This window comes from Oncorhynchus nerka, linkage group LG12 (genome assembly GCF_034236695.1).
Source record: "Oncorhynchus nerka isolate Pitt River linkage group LG12, Oner_Uvic_2.0, whole genome shotgun sequence".
Taxonomy (NCBI): domain Eukaryota; kingdom Metazoa; phylum Chordata; class Actinopteri; order Salmoniformes; family Salmonidae; genus Oncorhynchus; species Oncorhynchus nerka.
The window spans coordinates 32,328,568-32,351,134 of NC_088407.1; the positions used below are offsets into that span (position 1 = coordinate 32,328,568).

Genomic DNA, 22,567 nt, shown 5'->3' on the forward strand with positions numbered 1-22,567 from the left:
GATAAATACATAAAGATTATCATATGATATGATATTGGAAGGGATAAGATAATTTCTTGGCCCAAATAATCACACAAATAAATACATAATCATTTAGCGATATTAAAATGTGAAAATTGTATTTCACAAGATAAAAAAGTTTACGTTTCTTCCACCTGAGCGAGTCTGACCACAAGTCAGAGACCACTATGATGACACACCAAATGTGTTTGATGGATCGCGGGAAAGGAGCAGGAATATGCTTTTGTAGGCTACAGTCCAAGCTATGTCTTCCAATGGTGCGACTGTTGTCGGCATCCAAAGATTATCCCATTTGAATAAACGCCATGGATGACAGCAGTGGTGTAATCTACAGCGATACGGATATCACTTATTATTGATATCTACATAGCGCATTGATGTGAATCACACTGCTGCTCTCACATGTAGCCATTTGCGCCTTACGGATTGTGGTTGTTGTTGATGTCTGTTCACAAATCTAAATGTGTATTTGAACCCAATAATGGTTGAATTCCAGAATTTTAGGCTGCCTATCAATCATTGTTTTTGAAACCAGTGGACAGACAGTGAAAAATGCGCTCTTGCAACAGCTGCATAGTGCGGATCCAAGCATGTGGAATAAAAGTGGGACTTTTATTGCTCAATCTAATTCATGATGATAAAAAAAAAAATCCATAGGCCTAATGGACACATGCTCAAATGTACACTCTTTTGATTGACTTAAAGGGGCAATCTGTAGTTGCTCCATCCATTTTTGAATTTATAAATTATATATAACCATTGATTCTTGAAGAATATAAATGCCTCATGAGCTTAGTTCTGTCACACTCCATGAGAACCCAAAATATTAACCTGTTTTACTCCAATGTTTGTAAACATTGTAAATGTAAACAAACACTGTATAGCCTCAGAACATGGTTAAAACAATACTTTTAATAATTTTTATATCAACAAAATCATTCAACTCTGAGTAGGGCTGGCTAATAAGTCCTTAGTTTTGGGGTCATGCTCAGGTAAAACAATTTGGCTAATATATACTTCCATATTTACAGGTCCTATTCTTCAAGATCAAGGGGTATAACATTTATTGGAATGACTGGAATTCTGATAGACTTTGGTTTAATGTAATATTATTATTATATGTAGTAGAAAGTGATGGGTTAGAAGAAGCCTACATAACCAACCCATAAAGTAACATTTAACATCCATATATGACCAGCTATGTAAACTTTAACATGGATTTATCCTACAATATATGTTGTCCAATTGGTAACGTACATTTTTGTCTTCTAATGCCTCTTAAGGGGAAAGTAATCTAAAAGTAACCAAATGTAATCAGACTACTACTGAGTTTGGGTAATCCAAAAGTTACGTTACTGATTACAATTGTTGATAGGTAACTAGTAACTGTAACGGATTACATTTAGAAAGTAACCTACCCAACCCTGCATGTATACCCATACATGTCCAGCTTTGACGTGGTCAATTACACAGCTTTTTTTTGCTGTTGTCAAATATGTGCAAATATAGACAGAATGTGTCACACACCCATAATAATTTAACTTGTCATGCATTTCAGACACCTTCTGGTGGTGGGTGGGTCGTACCGGAAAAACAACAAGGGACAAGCAGAACTGTGCATATATGGCCTGGTATGCTTCATACGGTTTAACAGCTTTTTTTGCTGACATAATGTAATGCCATGCAAATGTTGACAGAATACGTCACTTACAAACCCGTTATGTCCACCATTTGATATGCATTTGAGTTAGTACAGTAGGCCTTTGTGTAAGTGCAAGCAGTCCAATCGTTGGGTAATGCTTTGGATTCAACGATACATCAAAGAGTTTATATTATATTGACAAGATACTCGAGTGACCGCTCTAACAATGGAAATGCATAACCTCAAAGATGGAACGCATGCGGGAGGAGACGGGATCAGGTGGGAACCTTCTAGCCAATGAGATGGCAGATACGCTGAAACCACTGATATACAGTTTATTTTATTGTACTTTTGTTGCCGAAATGTCACGTGCGTCCAATCCTATCAGTGCTTTCGTAACAACCTGAACATTACGAAACTTGTATTCCATTAAATAAACCTCACGTAGGAAATTAGCAATACATGTTTTTGTTGACCAAATTCGACATTCTCTCATTAACCTCCATTGAAAAAAATCCTCTCTACATGGTCTTATTTTCATGGACAGCTTTTGAGCGGAGCAAACCCTCTCGCTTCGCCTCTTCCTCGCTGGCCAACTCCACTATATCCTGCCAAGGGCGGAAGTCTGGATTTCTGTTCCAAACAGTAATCATTCCAAAACTGAGTGCGTAGTGTCAGCATCTTTTCGGTCGCACGCTCATCATTCGCGGTTACCATTCCCTTGTCTTCGTCTACATTTACGAATCTTTTGACATGCTTGCTCAGGTTAAATATTCCATCACAGATACGCAATTTTTAACCAACTGGGTGGGCAATAATTTTGCATCAGGATTGTGCGCTACGCGTGTTTATTTTTCTTGAGCTCTAATCATCAATCACCTGGCTGTGTTTATTAATCTACAACAATTATTTCCTGCCATCGCAGTAGGTCGGCTGTGTAGCCGCCTCTCCAACATAGCAAAGGATTAAGTTACTGCTGGTGGCGGATTATTTTATTGGCTTCCTCTTGTCACGGTGTAGCTTCAGCCTTTTTATCTTTTCCAATTAAGAGGTTGTCTGAAATCGAGGTATAGTAATTGAAAAAAATGTCCTTCTCTTTGTAAAACAGCTTGCTAATGTATTTACCTTGCATAATCTCTTAGAACCACATATTGTCGACCCTCTTCTCGATCATGTAGGCTACTTAACGTTAGGTTATTTGTCGTCTGTGACATTCACTCCCTTTAGTTGTATTTTGTGTCCTTATATGGATATTTTCCGTCCCATCTTTTAAATTCTTGTTGATGCTGATTATAATGTGCCTTGTGCAGATAATCTATTTGGAAACTACACCTGCCACTCCCACAGGCATTCCTACATTCAAATGATTTGGATGCAAGCCAACGTTTCGTCATGTTATTATAATTTACAATCAATGTGTTACTTTGGAATGTAAACATGTAAACACCCTTTATTAGATTATACTGTAGCGTCAACTGTAAAGAATTGGGTATCACCCTGCATAGGCCTATAGAATTACCCCGTCCCCCCTTGTGTTTTGACTGCAGGCGGATCATGCCCTCTTGTCCAGTCAGCCTTGACTGTTCTTTTTAGAACTGACTGACTCATTGTATGGGGGAATTTGGCTGTTTACTTGCTTCCTTCTCCCCAGTATTAACATTCATTAAATGTTACTGATTAACTGAATAAACAAGTTTGTGTTGGTCAGTTCCATATCCTGTACTTTGACCTGATAGGGTTTAAAAGAAAGAAAGACCATGGTTCACTTTAGGAACTCATTGGCCTAGTACTGACTTGCAGAACTAGCCCCACTAGGCCCACCAGAATTCAAATACTTTTTAACCACCACTTGTGTGTGACTATTTCAATATACAAGGAGTATACCAAACATTATGAACACCTTCCTAATATTGAGTTGCATCCCCCTTGCTCTCAGAACAGCCTCAATTTGTCAGGGCATGGACTCTACAAGGTGTCAAGCATTCCACAGGGATCCTAGTCCATGTTGACTCAAATGCTTCCCACACTTATCAAGTTGGCTGGATGTCCTCTGGGTGGTGGACCATTCTTGATACACATGGGAAACTGTTGAGTGTGCAAAACCAGGCAGTTTTGCAGTTCTTGACACAATCAAACCGGTGTGCTTGGCACCTACTACCATACACTGTTCAAAAGCACATCTTTTGTCTTTTTCATTCTCCCTTTGAATGACATACATACAATCCATATCTCAAGGCTTAAAAATCCTTCTTTAACCTGTCTCCCCTTCATCTACACTGATTGTAGTGGATTTAACAAGTGACATCAATAAGCGATCATAGCATTCTTCTGGTCAATCTGTCATGGAAAGTCCAGGTCTTCCTAATGTTTTCTATAGTCAGTGTTCATTTCATGTGGTAGATATCTCCAGTGAAGTGGGGCTGCATAGTTAGAGGATAAAATATTTGTCATGTTATTGCTTACGGTGCGTTATGGGTAACTAATATTTTAAAATATAGAAATAAACATGTCTCCAACCCCTCCAAACTGAAAATATGTTTACATTGTACAATCAATTGGTAAGAGAGAGGGAGACAGTATCACGTTCATTTATACATATGCATGAATTGTGGGCAAAGTTTGTTCCAGTCAGTCTTTGGTCACGTTCATGACCTTTGATTGCATTCATTTTGTAAAGTTCATACAGTCGATAATATATGTTCAAGTCAGACAATTTTTATCCCCATAATGCAAGACACTTTGAAAGGCAGTGACCAACAATGGTCACCAAATTGACAAAAGTGATCCGCTCGAACGCTCCCAATATCTCTCTCTCCACAGTCATGTCGTTCCGAAGAGGTGTGGTCAGACAGAGCAAGTTCAGGCACGTCTTCGCCCAGGCTTGGAAGGCAGAGCACTGCATCGATGACGTCCGAGTGTCCCGTGTCACATGGGACGGGCCCCTCTGCGCTGTGAACCCCAAATTCACCGCAGTCGTCATCGAATCAGGTGGAGGAGGGGCCTTCCTAGTTCTGCCACTCAACAAGGTTTGTGCTAGCCCACTTAAGCATCCACCCAGGGGTTCCTGGAGAAGTGGGTACACTCAAATTTTGCCCCAAATTTTTCAAACAGTCCGCCCAGCCAAAGGAAAGGTGCCCTGCATGAGAAATAATTTGAGATACAGTTTCATGTACTCTGAATTACCTAAAATGATAAATCCCATGTTGGTCTTTCAGTCAGGCCAACCTATGCTGTACTGTGGGAGTAGGCTAATAGTAGGCCTACTATTGAAACCAATAAATTATGTTTAGATTAATCAACGAAGTCAGGTTTCAGATTAGATGTTTTGCTCTCACACTGTTGTAATAGAAAAACAGCAAAATTGGTGGTCCGAAGTCTATAAAAATGCTTTAACCACATCAGGAGACCACTTTCGATGTCTGGGAAAAATCTACAACATTTTGATTTTTGATTGTAGTTACCCTTTAATTCAAGTGCACAGGGACCTAGCACTGTTGCTTGTTTTGCAGTATTTCTGTAGCACATGAGATGGAGTTTTCAAAACAAATGGTCACTTGATTGATGCAAAAAATCATATCATTCTGCCAGGTAGACATAGGCTATGAGCCATGTATTACTTTGCTTCAAAGGAGCCTATAGCCAAAATCCCATCATAGAAACATGGAGGCACTTCCTCATATGCGTTCTCATGTTCTGTTGGTTTTCTTTAAACTTTCTTTCATTGTGTAGCAGACAAAGGCGGCATCCTGGTCATATAGGCAACCCATGATAGTTATTGCATCTTTAGGTCTCCCCACTTTCATTTCTAACGGATGTTTCCATCTCTGTCCATGAAATCGCTCGCATCTGCGAAACATGAACTGTGTTATCCCGCACATTACATTTTGGAACATTCGCGTGTAGGCCTATAGCCCTGTGCACATTGTTGCTCCTAAAATGCGAAGAAATGATTGTTTATAAACATTTTAAGCAAAACATTCTGATTTGTTCCATCAGCCTTTTTAATTGATACAGCGTATACCTCTACTACACTACTTTGATACGCATTGTGGGGATTAAGAAGTGAGTATATGCAATGCCCACTGAAAATAAGTGGGTATATGGGCTCCCGAGTGGCGCAGCGGTCTAAGGCACTGCATCTCAGTGCAAGAGGCGACACTACAGACCCTGGTTCGAATCCAGGCTGAATTGCATCTGGCCGTGTTTGGGAGTCCCATAGGCCGACGCACAATTGGCCCTGCATCGTCCGGGTTTGGCCGGGGTAGACCGCCATTGTAAATAAGAATTTGTTCTTAACTGACTTGCCTAGTTAAATAAATATAATTGGCATATGCCTGCAGATACCCTCCAGTACACCATGGCATCAAATCTCTCAAATGGAAGATAAGGATTAATACCCTAAAAGTGCCCACCTATTCCTGGCAATTTTATGACAAATGTAACAGATGAAAGGCCCATTATTATAATGAACAATTTGCATTGTGAAAAGTAACATAAAATTCCTTATATCACCATTGATACTCCCAACTGATATTTGTTTCAAATAACAGACCACCAGTTGAAAACCACTGACCTGGGGTTTTGTGCTAATCAGATGATGATGACCATGCCCACCTGCTTCTTTTCCACAGAGTGGCAGAATTGACCAGGCCACACCCACAGTGTGTGGACACGCAGCTCCAGTGCTGGATGTCCAGTGGTGTCCCCATGACGACAACGTCATCGCCAGTGCCTCGGAGGACTGCACTGTAAAGGTAGGTGGTGATATGAAGGTAGCTGCCCTCTAAAAAGGAAACATAAACAGTTCTAGGGTTGCAAAGGGAAGGTATATTACTGGAAACATTTAAAGTTTACTAGTAAACTACCAGAATGTTTGTTAACTTTAAATTGTTTTGGGGAATTGTATCAGGTGATATCTAGTGGCCTTTTTTGATACTTCAGATTCTCTGGTGTCTTTAATTATCACGAAAAATATGAGTGTTTCACGTCCTTTATATAAATATATTATATTACATACTTTTATTTATTTGACTATGTCTTTGTTGTAAATGTTTTGGTGCCAAACTGGTGGCAGTTGTAAATATATATATATATATATATATATACATTAGTTGGAAGAGTTGCAGAGTTCATTGAAAATAGTGCCATTGTTAATTAGGTACTTTTTTCATTAATTAGGCTATTTTCTCTTGAAGCATATGGTCTATCCACTAGAAACCCATGGACATAAATTACTAAAGTTACCATAGATTATCAGTTAATTTCCAAATTTCCAAAAGAGGGCATATCTGTGTTGAAAATGCTGCAGATCAGCAGATGTGTGCCAATGGGAGGGAGGGTCATCTGTATGCTCCTGTAACAAAGCCTTGTTATTGGTTGCGTTGTCTATTAAAGGTGTGGCAAATCCCTGACGGAGGGCTAACTGGACCAATGACAGAGCCCGTGGTGACACTGGAGGGCCACAGTAAACGAGTGGGAATCCTAGCCTGGCACCCGACAGCTTTCAATATCCTCCTAACTGCAGGTAACTTAATCTATCTGCACCTCATTGTCATACGTCAGATAGAGCGACTTCGTCTGCACTGTTGGTTCGTGGCAACACATGGCAGAGGACAATGTCTTCACCTCAAGCAGTGTATGTCTGCCTGCCAGTTTGGACTATCCAGGTCACTATTCACAAGCAACGCCTCCCATGTCAGTGAATGTGTGTGCTTTAAGCTGCAAGGAAAGGTTGACTAGACATATTGATAGTATTGTGACACACGCCGGTCACCACCAGTCAAGATAATGTGAGACCGCTAATGCTAGGACTTTGATTTTTATGGATAATAGGTCCGTTAGTCTGAGATAGAGGAAATTATTTTTTGTTTTGAATGTAGTCACAACTGCAAATAGACATGCTGATAATGTGGGAACATAGCTTGGCTACGAATCATGGTAGCGTGTGGTACTTGTCGCCCATGTGTTAAACATTGGACCCCCAGAGAAAGGGAAGATGTAGTAGTCAGTCAGGGTAAACAGTGAGAGTTGAAGGACAGCTTTAAACGTACTGGAGAGGTGTTCCATGACAGACCGTTCAATTCCCAATGCATTATGCAAGCCAGGAATTGAGTATCCCTGCCTTGCAATTAACAGCATGTGCTGCACGTTTAAAGGAGAATGCTGTTGAGGTCAATGGGAAACTGAGTATCCTTCAAGAGGGCATCGGAAGGTTTCAAAAGTTAAAAGCAATTGATATGTCTATGTACGTGTCTGTGTTACTTAGAACAGTATGTCTATACGTTTAGTCTGTGCCAGTAATCGTATGTTTATCTCTGTATTTTTAGATGTTACATCTCTGTGTATCCTTTTGAATATTTGAATGTTTTGCATGTACATATTTATTGTGAGAACTCTTAAAAAACAAACGATTTTACCACTTTTATTGAGATCGACGTTTTGTTAAAATAAGCTTGGTAGTGTTCGTTTTAACCCTCTTCTGTGAACGTAGTTTTGTCTGTGCTGTCCCAGATTCTGTGTTCACAACTGTTTTTGACTGATGCAACTCACTCATTCTCAGGCTGTGACAACCTGGTGTGCGTGTGGGACGTGGGCACGGGGGAGCTGGTGTACCAGATAGCCGATGCCCACCCAGACCTGATCTACAGTGTGAGCTGGAACCGGGAGGGCAGTGCCATCTGCACCGTGTGCAAGGACAAGGCGCTGCGTGTCATCGACCCGCGACGGGGGACCGTCCTCAAGGTGCTTCCTGTCTAGCCCACGAATGACACGCATGCAAATGAATTGAAATAAGTCAAATTAATAGCACCAAATACCATACAACTTCCCTTATTATCCTTCAAGGAGAAATTCAATGACACACAGGAGACCAAGGCAAATAAGCACCACCTTATTCACATAATGTCCTTCCTTTGAAAGAAAGTGACCTTTGCCATGCTAAATTGGCTGCAACTAATCAGCACTTGTAAATACAGCATACTTGATACAGTGCCTTCAGAAAGTATTACAGCCTTATTCTAAAATGGATTCAAATGTTTTTTTTCTTCTCATCAATCTAAACACAATACCCCATGATGACAAAGCAAAAACAGAAATATCACATTTACATAGGTATTCAGACCCTTTACGCAGTACTTTGTTGAAGTACTTTTGGCAGCAATTACAGGCTTGAGTCTTCTTGGGTATGACGCTTCAAGCTTTGCACACCTATATTTGGGGAGTTTCTCCCATTCTTCTCTGCAGATCCTCTCAAACACTGTCAGGTTGGATGGAGAGCGTTGCTGCACAGATATTTTCAAGGCTCTCCAGAGATATTAATTGGGTTTGGGCTCTGACTCTGGCTCTGGCTGGGCCACTCAAGGACATTCAGAGACTTGTCCCAAAGCTTAGGGTCGTTGTCCTGTTGGAAGGTGAACCTTCGTCCCAGTCTGAGGTCCTGAGCGCTCTGGAGCAGGTTTTCATCAAGTATCTCTCTGTACTTTGCTCCATTCATCTTTCCCTCAATCCTGACTAGTCTCCCTGTCCCTGCCGCTGAAAAACACCCCCACAGCATGATGCTGCCACAACCATGCTTCACCATAGGGATGGTGCCAGGTTTCCTCCAGACATAATGCTTGGCATTCAGGCCAAAGAACTAAATCTTGCTTTCATCAGACCAGAGAATCTTGTTTCTCATGGTCTTAGAGTCTTTAGGTGCCTTTTGGGAAACTCCAAGCAGGCTGTCATGTGCCTTTTACTGAGGAGTGGCTTCCGTCTGGCCACTCTACCATAAAGGCCTGATTGGTGGAGTACTGCAGAGATGGTTGTCCTTATGGAAGGTTCTCCCATCACCACAGAGGAATTCTAGAGCTCTGTCAGAGTTACCATCCGGTTCTTGGTCACCTCCCTGACCAAGGCCCTTCTCCCTCGATTGCTCAGTTTGGCCTGGCGGCCAGCTCTAGGAAGAGTCTTGGTGGTTTCAAACTTTTTCCATTTAAGAATGATGGAGGCCACTGTGTTCTTGGGGACCTTCAATGCTGCAGGCATTTTTTGGTACCCTTTCCCAGATCTGTGCCTCGACACAATCCTGTCTCGGAGCTCTACGGACATTTCCTTCGACCTCATGGCTTGGTTTTTGCTCTGACATGCACTGTCAACTGTGGGACCTTATATAGACAGGTGTGTGCCTTTCCAAATCATATCCAATCAATTGATTTTACCACAGGTGGACTCCAAACAAGTTGTAGAAACATCTGATCAATGGAATCAGGATGCACCTGAGCTCAATTTGGAGTCTCATAACAAAGGGTCTAAATACTTATGTAAATAAGGTATTTGTTTTTAATTTTTTATTCATTAGCAAAAAAATTATGACATGTTTTCACTATGTCGTTATTGGGTATTGTGTTTAGATTGCTGAGGATTTTAAAAAAATGGAATCCATTTTAGAATAAGGCTGTAATGTAACAATGTGGAAAAAGTCAAGGGGTCTGAATACTTTCCGAATGCACTCTATAGTCTACATTAACTACAGTCTACTGGCTGTACATAGAATGACTTGTTGACATTGACTCTACCCTCCCTTATAACACCTGTGATGTTGTCTGTGTCTCAGGTGAAAGAGAAGGTCCATGACGGCACCAGGCCCATGAGGGCCGTGTTCCTCTCCGACGGGAAGATCCTGACCACCGGATTCAGCCGTATGAGCGAGAGGCAGCTAGCCTTGTGGGATACGGTACGGCGGCTAGATGGACACATGTTGTAAACAGGTCTTTGCAGAGTCCTATGGGAGTGTATGGGACGTTGACGCCTCAGAAACGATGCTCTGACTGTATGGTAGAGGAGAGGGTTGAGCTAAGGTATCATGCCAGTACAGGTCAGGTCAACCCTGTTTATTTTCAGTTGACTCAACTCACACAGCACTAAGGGGTTCGCTACACACCAGATCTTCTAATGATTGTATCTGTGTGTTGCAGAGCGATATGTCTGAGCCAATGGCAGTTCAGGAGATGGACACCAGTAATGGCGTTCTCCTCCCCTACTATGACCCTGACACCAACATGGTCTACCTGTGTGGAAAGGTACAGTACACCTGTTTCCGACCACATTTTCAATAACAAATTCAGCTGGTGTCATATGATCAGATCTCCCCACCGGATATTTGGTTTAGCTCCGTTTATCTGTTGATCACTCTCAGGGGGACTGCACCATCCGGTACTTTGAGGTGACGGACGAATCGCCCTATGTCCACTTCCTCAGCCTGTACAGCAGTAAAGAGCCCCAGCGAGGAGCAGGCTTTCTCAGCAAGAGGGGCGTGGATGTCAACAAGTGTGAGATTGCCAGGTGAACAGGTTTTTCAGCATGTCTTTATGGTTTTTACTTGAATTGTTTCTCAGTGTATTTTGCGCTCTTTTTCACACCTCATTTCCACCTCATATGTTCCTCCCACTGTACCACTGTATTAGTTTCATGCCCTCCCACTGTAAATAATTCATTTTATTCATTCATTCATTCACTCTCTTTCTTTCATTCTTTCATTTCTCTCTCTCTCTCTCTCTCATTGCAGGTTCTACAAACTGCACGAAAGGAAAGTAGAGCCCATTTCTATGACGGTACCACGGAAGGTAAGCTGCCATGCACACAATTTGAAACAGAAGGCCTTCTTCATTTATGACTAAGGCTATGTTCAAATAGCCATACTAGAACCCCAATTACTAGCATGCCCAAAACATTGCTTTACACTAAGTAGCATGCTAATGTGAATATTGGAACCAGTCAAGCTAGACTGAAAATGACCTTAAACGCTCTCCCTCTGACCCCCTCCCTCTCTTGCCCCCTCAGTCAGACCTGTTCCAGGGGGACCTATACCCGGACACGGCCAGCGTGGAGCCCTCCCTTCTGGCCGAGGACTGGATTGCCGGGCAGGATGCGCCGCCCCTACTGGTCTCTCTGAGCGGTGGCTACGTGGGCGCCCCCTCCAAGAACAGGGACACCCTCCGCAACAAGCCCAAGCTGTCGTCACAGGGCTCCGGGACAGACTCTCCCCCAGTCCCCCAGCAGGCCGCCATGCCCACCGCAACAAGCAGGGAGCCGGAGTGCGAGGGGGTGGGGGTGGTGCAGCAGAGGGTCAATCAAGGAGAAGGCGCATCCGATAGGGTGAAAAGAGAGGTGAGAATGGAGTTTGGGTGTAGGTGGGTATAGCAGGGGTGTATTCACTAGTGCAAACTGTAGCAAAGCGTTTTGTAACCGACAACGTTTTGCAACAAAAGCGAGAGTTTCTTGGTCAAGTTCAGGCAGTCCCTCCCTGTTTTGGTCTGTTTTCTTCCGATTTGGAAGAAGAGGTTAGAGATGTAGGTTAGAGATGTAGGTATGAGTACGACATAGAAGTGCCAGAAAAGTGTTGAGTAGACTTGTGTAGTGCCTTGTGGATTTAGGATGTTATCATGTACAATACCAGTCAAAGGTTTGGACACACCTACTCATTCAACATTTTCTACATTGTAGAATAATAGTGAAGATATCAAAACTATGAAATAACACATATGGACTCATGTAGGAACCAAAAAAGTGTTAAACAAATACAAATATATTATATATTCTTCAAAGTAGCCACCCTTTGCCTTGATGACAGCTTTGCACACTCTTGGCATTCTCTCAACCAACTTTATGAGGAGTGCTTTTCCAACATTCTTAAAGGAGTTCCCACATATGCTTAGCACTTGTTGGCTGCTTTTCCTTCACTCTGTGGTCCAACTCATCCCAAACCATCTCAATTGGATTGAGGTCAGGTGATTGTGGAGGCCAGGTCATCTGTTGCAGCACTCCATCACTCTCCTTCTTGGTCAAATATCCCTTACACCGCTTGTACGTGTGTTGGGTCATTGTCCTGTTGAAAAACAAATGATAGTCCCACTAAGCCCAAACCAGATGGGATGGGGTATCGCTGCAGAATGCTGTAGTAGCCATGCTGCTTAAGTGTGCCTTGAATTCTAAATAAATCACTGACAGTGTCACCAGCAAAGCACCATCACACCTCCTCCTCCATGCTTCACGGTGGGAACCACACATGCGGAGATCATCCGTTCACCTACTCTGCATCTCACAAAGACACGGCGGTTGGAACCAAAAATCTCAAATTAGGACTCATCAGACCAAAGGACAGATTTCCACCGGTCTGATGTCCATTGCCTGTGTTTCTTGGCCCAAGCAAGTCTCTTCTTCTTATTGGTGTCCTTTAGTAGTGTTTTCTTTGCAACAATTCGACCATGAAGGCCTGATTCACACAGTCTCCTCTGAACAGTTAATGTTGATGTGTGTTACTTGAACTCTGTGAAGCATTTATTTGGGCTGCAATCGAGGTGCAGTTAACTCAAATGAATTTATCCTCTGCAGCAGAGGTAACTCTGGGTTTTACTTTCCTGTGGCGGTCCTCATGAGAGCGAGTTTCATCATAGTGTTTCATGGTTTTTGCGACTGCACTTGAAGAAACTTTCAAAGTTCTCCAGATTGACTGACCTTCATGTCTTAAAGTAATGATGGACTGTTGTTTCTCTTTTCTTATTTGAGCTGTTCTTGCCATAATATGGACTTTTACCAAATAGGGCTATCTTCTGTATACCACACCTACCTGGTCACAACACAACTGATTGTCTCAAACGCATTAACTTTTAACTAGGCACACGTGTTAATTGAAATGATTTCCAGGTGACTACCTCATGAAGCTGATTTAGAGAATGGCAAGAGTGTGCAAATGGTGGCTACTTAGAATAATATATATATTTTAATGGATTTGTTTAACACTTTTTTTGATTACTACATGATTTCATAGTTTGATGTCTTTACTATTATTCTACAATGTAGAAAATAGTACAAATAATGAAAAACCCTAGAATGAGTATGTCTGTCCAAACTTTTGACTGCTACTGTATGTGACTACATTCTCCCTCTTAACCTCCATCTCGCCCTATCCATCCACCCCTCTTCCCCACTCCAGGAGGAAGTGCTGAGCGAGGTGCTAGCGGAGGTGAAGGCCATACGTTCGGTGGTCTTGGCCCAGGGCCAAAGGATCGAGCTGCTGGAGAGGCAGCTGGCCCGCATCGAGGACGGGGACGTCTGATTGGCAGAGGGGCGTCACCACAACACCCAAAGGGTGTTCTTACTAAAACTCCATAGACCATAGCCTTACTAGAATCAACAACAGTACCTTAAGCTCTGTGCGAGTGGGAGGATGTAGTGAAGTGTAGCTGAGTTACTAAACTATGGGAATCACAGAGGGGTCGAGAATAAGGTGAACTATTATAGTGAAGGTGTACAGAGACCAATTGGATTCTGCGGGTGAATCTCAATTGTATTTCCTCGTGTCCTCCTCTCTCCTCGCCTCCTCAAAACGCGTTGGAGGAAAAGGTCAGAGGTTCCTACCCTCGGACCTTCTCCAATGCATTTTGAGGAGGAGGCGAGTAGAGAGGAGGACACGAGGAAAGAAGGAAACACCATTTAGATGCACCCTACAACTCTTTAGATGCTGATTCAGATGGATAGTGGGTGATATAGGATGAAGGGGGATAATCTGCATAGGACTTCCATACTGCAGTAAGAAATGTTACCGTTTTTTATTAAGGAGCGTTAATGGTGACACTATTTGAAGGTGTATACATTTAAGTATCCAATATTGCGTATCACTACAAAACTGAAGACATGAGGATTCAATTGTAGCCTACTCACGAATCCTTATGCCATACAGTATGACAACTGGCACAAAGGTCTATGTTAATTTGGCACATTTACAAAATGGCACATCTGTCTACATTATTTTGTATAATATGAATACACCCTCAACAAGTGTTGTCAAGTAGATAGGCAGGTAATTTCCAGTTGCTGCTCTCATTGAAGCACTCACATTGTGAATCCGTTAGGGATTGTTTAATCGGGTAGTTAGAGCTGCTAACCGTGATGCATATCAAACGTCATACTCCAGTTTATTATTCCTACTTATACGTTTGTACAAGTATGCATCTATACATTCTTTTTCCATTCCATCATAGGAATCTTTTACCCTAGATTAGCTGAAGAGATGAAGTCCGACCATTGGTATTAACAATATAAATCTATATGCTAAAATGGATATATACTGTTTACAAAACTGCACAGGTTAATTGCGATTGGGTAAATTGTATTAAACTATGTTGTATGGTGCCTATGTCAACATACAAAGAAAAAACATTGGTCAATTTCCAAATAATGTTGATTTTGATATGGGGATTTTTCTTACAAATGATGTGAAGGACTTGAGTTGGAGGTACCTTAAATGATTGCTATCATGTATGTTGTTAATCTCTTGTGTGATTTGTATTTCAATTTTTTTGCCTTCGAAGAGAAGGTAACACTAAATTTGTGCTCTCCAACTTAAGTTGTCTTAGGTGAATGATCCCCCTTTGGTGAAGCCAAAAGCAGACTGACTAGCAACATGCAGTATAATTTGTCACACGGTGTTGTAAACGCCAATGACAGTTTATGACAGAGAGTTCAAGTAAAGTGTTACCTCAGAAAATGTGTTCTCAGTAGAACAAACTTAATATCATACAATTTAAATCATAGCAGTTCTATGACTGTCATGAGGCACAGAACTAAAGAAAGTTGCAATTCAATTTGAGGAGGAGTTTTTTTTACTGTGTGAATGATGTTTTCCAAGTCAGTAGAACTAAATATAATCATTTTAGACCAGTGGTATTCAAACTTTTTTAGCTGGGACTCCATTTTTTCCGCAGGTATTTCTCACGACCCTCCCCCGAAAACGAATAACAACATTAAAATCTGTACATTATGATGTTTACGTGCACAACCATCCACAATACATTTAACCAATAAAATTGTATTTTTCAAATGATCTTTCTCAAAAAGGTTTGTATATTGTCCCATACAATAATCTATATTCTTACCCCCAAAAATGTGGTAAATAATGAACACTGATTTGACACTGATTTTGAATACCACTGTCTTAGACTAATATAGCAGCAGCTGTGGTTTGTATTTGAAGATAGGAAAGAAAGGGCATACAATGCTCAACTGTTAGATGGAACTGAAAAAGAATATTCACTGTGTTACATTTAGATTTTTTTGCATTTGTAAGCAGTTTATACTTCACTGTTTTGCAGCCCTCGGGTACAGTTCATATCTAGCCTTATCCCAGATCTGCTTTTGGCTGTATTATCGACAACGACCACAGGAGTTGGCGAGACGGTACAAATGGGTCTGGGACCAGGCTAGCTCACAACAAGCTCATCACATGATTAATTTATTTACTAGATTAATATTTATTCATTCACTGTCATACTACACATGTTTTGTATGGTTGTGAACCAATAGGGGATGAAAATGACACTCCACTGTGCGACTCTTCCAATAAACAGTCCTTCCTCTTTTGCGGTTGTAGAATGGCCACTTATTAACCCTCTCAGGTCACATGACAGGAAGTCTTAGCTCTCATTGAAATTACTTCATAAGGCAGTGTATTGACCCGCCAAAAATAGAAAAGTGAGTACACAAAACATTAGGAACACCTGCTCTTTCCGTTACATAGACTGATTAGGTGAATCCAGGAGAACACTATGATTCCTTGTCACGTCAATCAGTTTAGATGAAGGGGAGGAGACCGATTAAAGAAGGATTTTTAAGACCTGAGACATGGATTGTGAGCGTGTGAAATTCAGAAGGTGAATGGGGAAGACAAAAGATATAAGTCCCTGTGAATGGGGTATGGTAGTAAGTGCCAGGCTCACCGGTTCGACTGTGTCAAGAACTGCAACGCTGCTGGGTTTTTCACTATCAACAGTTTCCCGTGTGTCAAGAATGGTCCATCACCCAAAGGACATCCAGCCAACTTGACACAACTGTGGGAAGCACTGGAGTAAACATGGGCCAGCATCCCTGTGGAACGCTTTTGACACATTGTAGAGTCCATGCCCCAGTGAATTGAGGTTGTTCTGAGGGCAAAAGGGGTGCAACTCAATATTAGGAAGGTGTCCCTAATGTTTTGTACACTCAGTGTTTACAACCAGTAGTACAATTATTTAGTTTCATATTAAACACCGATCATGAATGTTTATGATACACTGTGTAACACAGTGGTTATCTTGTGTTATCATACAGGGTAAAGCAAGCATGTTACTAAGGCTGTTCTGATTGGTTCCTCAGAGAAGGGGGCTTCTTTGGAAATAAGAAAATTAGAGTCTTTGGAAAGAACTCAATGAAATTCTGCATTACAAATGGGCCATCAAGTGTAGTCCTCCCACAACGTTATTGCTGAAATTGAATAAAACTCCATTAAGAGATCATACAGTGCATTTGTTAGTAGGCTTTACACATACGGAATCTTTATGGTTCCCCAGTAGTTTCTGGTGTTCTGTTTGTACTAGCCAGTGGAGCACATAACAGGATGTGGTTCAAGGCTGAAAGCACATCAGCTCTGTGCATTTCTTTTGAACCTGCCCGTGCTCCATCATTCACTTCCTGTTTCTGGGTTCTGCAGTGTCAGCTGAGTGGTTCTGCACTTCAGCGAACAAACTCAACTCTAACCATGCATTGACTGTTTAAAACAAATAAAAAAATATGTATAAATATTATATGTGCAAGTCTGGATAGAACAAAATGGGACCTGGTGCAACTCAAATACATCTCACTTGCTTAGGCTGCATTGATGAGAGTTGGTGTTTATTAGCAGAATCAGTAGGTCCAGTTATGTTAATCCTCTTTATGCATATTTGGACTTTGCGGGTGCAGTATGTTCATACTGTAGGTGGGTTCCTTTGCAGCTGTTAACTTCCTATGGCTGTACAAATAAATTCCATAGCATATTGGAGACATATTAGATCAGATTTACTTGAAAGGAACCAAACCACAACCTTACTCTGTACACCAACTGTCACACCTTCTGTCATACATGAAAGCACACTACACCTTCCTCTTTCTATATTTGGGTGTGGATTTGCTAATCTCTGCGCTGTACTCTCTGTCTCTCTCTCTCTCTCTGTCTCTCTCTCTCTCTCTGTCGCTCTCTTTCTCTGTCTCTGTCTCTCTCTCTCTCTCTGTCTCTCTCTCCACCCACATTATATCCCCCTCCTGCTCTAATTCTTACATGCCCTTCTTTAAATTTATGCATCCCCTTATCTAGTCAAAAAAAGTTCCACCACTGACACGCCTGTTAGTTCTTGCTTCCTCTCTGGGTGTCTGTTAATCATTTTCAAAACCATCCTAAAGCATGTTCATTTAGAGCAAGACATTGGTGAGTTTTATAGATTTTTTTTAATCTACTGACCATAATTCAAATTTCTCGTTTTCTATCTGACATTTATTGTATCGTCTTTCCACTCTCTCCATGTCCATCCTTCAGCTTCACACTCTCCTCCCAATCTCTTTCCACATCTCCTCCTCACTTCCCTACCACCACTGTTTCTCTCCTTCCACGTTGTCTTGGTTTTCTCTGTCACACCAACTCTTTGTCTGTGTCCCTGTTTTATTTACTTTCAGAAATGTAAAGAATCTGTATTCGGGTCTAAAGAGTGTAGTTAATACTTCCATATCAAGTGGGCTTTTGATTGAAACATTTACATGATCTGTACTAAATGATGGTGCATATGTAATAGACATATAAACAGATGGAGTATGTTAACAGCACATTGCACCGTGGGATCTTTATTAATCTATGCTCCGCACCAATACTTTACCATGGCTGCCTACTTCATGTGAAAACATGTAAGGTCATATGCAGAAATGTAAAGGCATTGTAGAAAGAGAGAGAAAAGATTGACTATCATATTTTGGGGCGGCAGGCAGCCAGCCGAAAGGTTCGGTGGATCGAATCCCCGAGCTGACAAGGTAATAATCTGTTGTTCTGCCCCTGAACAAGGCAGTTAACCCACTGTTCCCCGGTAGGCCATCATTATAAATAAGAATGAGTTCTTAACTGACTTGTCCAGTTAAATAAAGGTTAAATAAAAAAAATATATATTTTTTTTGCATAGTCTAATTGGTAATCTAGTTGAGATTAGCTGTGCTTCGTTAATAACTTTCATCTGATGAGCAGAATGTCACATTTGTACATCATATGAAACAACAAGTCCACATACATGAATCCTATCGCATTCATGTATGAACTAGAAATATTTATGAGTCTTCTTTATTATATTCAATTAGTGTTCAATGTGTCAGCTATCCACACAGGCCAGGGACGGAGAACAGGTACACTTATTGCAAAACGTACGTTTTTAAATAACTTGTCGACATCCATATCTATATCTATGTATATAATAGTTGAAACAACAACAAAAAAAATGAAACTTTTATTTATTGAGACCAGGGTCTCATTTACAATACAACAAATTCAAAATGATAAATAAAAATAAAATAAACTACAAATTGCAGAATCAACACTACAACTTCAAAACATCACAAATACAATTATTTACATTGAATCCAAACAGTTGCAATTCACATTAAATTAATTCAACATTCAAGTCCTAAACTGCCATAGAGTTACCAGAGTCTAGATGTTGGGAGTTCTGCAGGCTATTCCAAAAATGGGAGGCACTAAAACTGAAGGCGGATTTACCTAGATCGGTATGTACTAGTGGAACCTCGAGAGGTAACCATCCCTGTGAATGGGTTTGGTGTCTCATATTTTTACATTTTAACAGTGAAGTGAGGTAGGTTAGAAGCTTGGGTAGTAGAGCTTCTTAAATTAAAAGGGAGGAATTAAATGAACTACGGGACTTTAATGAGGACCAGCCAACCTTTTGATACACGATACAGTGATGCATATTAAAACTGTCACCTGCAATAAAGCGTAGGATGCTATGGTAGATGGAAATATGTGGGGCGGAAATGTAGATTCTCTGTAGAAAAAAGTGAGCAAGACAGAGCGAGAGAGAGGGGAGAGAGAGAGAGAGAGAGAGAGAGAGAGAGAGAGAGAGAGTACGTTGGCTTCCTGTTAGTGAGTCACTCAGGCAGAATCATGGCTTCACAGACACTTCCTGTGTCTAAATGGGTGGGATGCTGCGTATATAGTGACAGTACACTGTACAGAACAATACAACAATGACACGGCATGTCAACTACCATGAAATGACACCTGTCAGAACCATTCATAATCAGTCACCGTGACACCTGCCTATACACCTCGGTGGTGTCGTGACACATTTATTGTATTATTATTCATAGGCAGGTTTCAGGCTGCATTCAGAACAAGCCTCACTTTATCCTTTAGAAAAAAGTGTGGGAAAATCTACATTTCTGACACATATATTTCTTTAAGGTGTAATTATCTGTATTAAAGATTTTGCTGCATGGATATTGACATGTTTTGGGCAGTAGGTAACTAATGGTCCATATACTTTATTTACAGATCCAGTAATACATCTATGTATGGATCAGCTGCAGTTGAAAGAAAAGAGCACCCTCAATTTCCAGTAAACTAGATCTCCTTCACGGCAGAGTTTGGCCTTGGATTTCTTCAACTTTTCGGAGAACTATTTGAAGAGGTACATTGCGAAATCAAATCAATCTGAACCCATTCACCCCAATAAGGGTGGGTTTATGGTTTTGATATTCTGAGAGGATTTATTTTGTTCTAATAAAAGGCCAAGCATGACTGGACTTGAACAGCTTTAGATTAAGAGACTTGTATTTTGTGACCATCAAGGTGGGGTCAATTCCATTTAAATTCGGTTTGACAATTGAAATATAATTGTTTACAGTGCAGATCAGGCCAAACAAACACTTCAGGATCTGAATCATACAGACAGTGTAAAACCCCTAAGATCCAGATTCACTTGGCGTTCAGATCCCAACCAAATGTCCCTTTCAAATGTCAGTCTAAACAGTCATTCCAATTTTTACTCTTCACTTTTTAGGCATGAACAACGTTTTTGACGAAACGACATCCACCAGAAAAGTATTGATCGCCTTCTTCCTCCTGGTCTTCCTTGTTTGCCTCCTGGTCTTCCTGTACATGTGGCTGAACCGCAAGACTAATGGCCAGTACACAGTCCGCCAACTGGTCTATGGGCAGGATGGGGCCAGGGATCGGATCATGGCTGGGGTCAGAGTCCTGGAAGTGCGGCTTGGGCGCCGGCTGTGGCCCCTTGGCGCGGATGAGGAGGCCATAAGAGAGGAGGAACACAAAAATGAAGAGAGGGATGTGGAGAGAGGGAGCGAGGGAAGGGAAAATGAGGGGGAGGAGGAGGGCGAGGAGAGGGAAGACAGAGGGGATGACTCGTCGGATGACTACTCCAGCATGGAGGGCTGTGACCTGAGGGAGAGAGCAAAGCTCACGGGCGAGAAGGAAGAGATAAGAGAGCGTGAGGAGGAGAGAGAGGAGAAAATGGAGGAAAAGTGGGAAAGCAAAGAGGATGGAGAGAGTGATGAGGGAGCAGTGGGAGGAGAAAAAAGTGGAGGAGGAGGTTTGCTGATAGACCTGCATCAGTTCTCTGGTAGTGCCATCTGGTCTGAAGATAGGAGTGAGGGGGGCAGAGACAAGGATGATGTGACTGCATTGTGAGGGAAGGATCAGCGAGGGAAAATAGTTCCATATTTCATCTTTGTACAGCAATAGCACTTGACTGTAGGTTTTGTCGTCATTATCATCATAATTGTAAATTGTAAACCTGACAAACCAGTGTTACAACCAGATTACAACAATCAGAGCAAAGAGCAACAGAGACAAAAGTGTGTGAAATAATAAATCAAAGTGAATAAAGGGACTGACAAGAGCAACAATTGCAGAATGAATACATTAAACAATATTTTTGAGATATTAAAAGCTTTTTTAAAGGTTTCATACGATGAAGCTCAGGTTTTGAGTGGCACTGTTTTCTGCATTAGTCTTATTACTGTTGTAATATTTGTGGCGCAGTGGTCTAAAGCACTGCATATCCGCAATAGAGGCCTTATTACAGACTGTCTGGTTCGATTCTAGGCTGTAACACAACCAGCTGTGATTAGAAGTGCTATATGGTGGCGCACATTTGGCCTAACGCCATCCGGTGTAGGCCCTCATTGTAAATAAGAATTTTGTTCTTAACAGATTTGCCTAGGTTAAAGGTTAAATAAAATTTCGAAAAATTAAATGTGTGTTTTGTATATTTTAGGAATAGCTGTTTGTATTGAAATAAAGGGCCTAATTCGAATTATTACTTGAGTTTTTTTTAATCACATACAATAATTCGTGTATAAGACTTTCACATTTTAAATCATAAATACAATTTCAAACAACCTAATCCACCTATGATTTACCTATTGCAATATTTATATTCCATTTTGAATATCGTTTTTACAGGAAATGGGGATGTAGCTCAGTGGTAGAGCGCATGCTTCGCATGTATGAGGCCCCGGGTTCAATCCCCGGCATCTCCACTGTTTTCTTTTTTTTACTGAAAATGTAACCCTACGCCTATTGTCTGCGCAATGAATTATTGATTACAACACCAAGTGATAACTCGGAGCTAAACTCATTCTACCACATAAAAACATTTAATAATGTAATTTATTTATGACGTTTAAATTAGATCTGCTGCTGCTTGCAAAATGTGCCTCCTTGTCCGCTCAGTCATGGGCGGAGTATTGGGCCTTGTTTCTGGAATTTGATTGGCTACATTACCTCTTGCTGATAGATAGGACTGGTTGAAATCACTGGGTGAAATGCTTGTCCACGCACTCATGGCAACATTTTGTAAAAATATATTTTTGACCGGGGATGGCCCACGGAATTATTTCTAGTTGTTCCTCGCGTTTAAATGCAACCCACTCATAAAACCAAGACACATCATGGACCAATTGCACGACATGGCTATGCAGGCTTTCGTGGAGATCCAAACAAATAGCCTAAACACATTTTCTCGCAACAACAGCCTTGGATTTGCACTACTATAGGCAATA

The 22,567-nt window shown here is 41.3% G+C and overlaps 2 protein-coding genes and 1 non-coding gene across 4 annotated transcripts; all 3 read left to right on the plus strand.

The window, feature by feature from the left end:
* The first annotated feature begins 2,266 nt into the window (after positions 1–2,266).
* LOC115138130 (coronin-1B-like) lies at positions 2,267–16,059 on the plus strand. Its single transcript, XM_029674634.2, has 11 exons — positions 2,267–2,730; positions 4,484–4,689; positions 6,295–6,417; positions 7,058–7,187; positions 8,223–8,404; positions 10,257–10,376; positions 10,618–10,722; positions 10,839–10,984; positions 11,208–11,265; positions 11,483–11,809; positions 13,635–16,059. The coding sequence occupies exons 2-11, from the start codon at positions 4,486–4,488 to the stop codon at positions 13,755–13,757; spliced, it is 1,518 nt and encodes a 505-aa protein (XP_029530494.1). The 5' UTR covers positions 2,267–2,730; positions 4,484–4,485; the 3' UTR covers positions 13,758–16,059.
* A 1,680-nt stretch (positions 16,060–17,739) lies between these two features.
* On the plus strand, positions 17,740–21,819 carry si:ch211-119e14.1 (uncharacterized). 2 transcript variants are annotated; one of them, XM_029674638.2, is made up of 3 exons: positions 17,745–17,918; positions 20,037–20,172; positions 20,545–21,819. In XM_029674638.2, exon 3 carries the CDS (start codon positions 20,547–20,549, stop codon positions 21,189–21,191), a length of 645 nt encoding a protein of 214 aa, XP_029530498.1. In that variant the 5' UTR covers positions 17,745–17,918; positions 20,037–20,172; positions 20,545–20,546; the 3' UTR covers positions 21,192–21,819. The 2 variants fall into 2 exon arrangements, with proteins under 2 accessions (XP_029530499.1, XP_029530498.1); XM_029674639.2 differs by lacking the exon at positions 20,037–20,172 and having other exon boundaries at positions 17,740–17,918.
* A 154-nt stretch (positions 21,820–21,973) lies between these two features.
* On the plus strand, positions 21,974–22,045 carry trnaa-cgc (transfer RNA alanine (anticodon CGC)). Its single transcript has one exon. It is a non-coding gene; the product is annotated as a tRNA-Ala (tRNA).
* The last annotated feature ends 522 nt before the right edge of the window (positions 22,046–22,567 follow it).

Coding starts and splice junctions, on each gene's coding strand:
- si:ch211-119e14.1 (XM_029674639.2), top strand. CDS start 20,547: ATGAACAACGTTTTTGACGAAACGACATCCACCAGAAAAGTATTGATC.
- LOC115138130 (XM_029674634.2), top strand. CDS start 4,486: ATGTCGTTCCGAAGAGGTGTGGTCAGACAGAGCAAGTTCAGGCACGTC. Junction 6,418..7,057: donor CGGAGGACTGCACTGTAAAG/GTAGGTGGTGAT, acceptor TGTCTATTAAAG/GTGTGGCAAATCCCTGACGG. Junction 10,985..11,207: donor AACAAGTGTGAGATTGCCAG/GTGAACAGGTTT, acceptor CTCTCATTGCAG/GTTCTACAAACTGCACGAAA.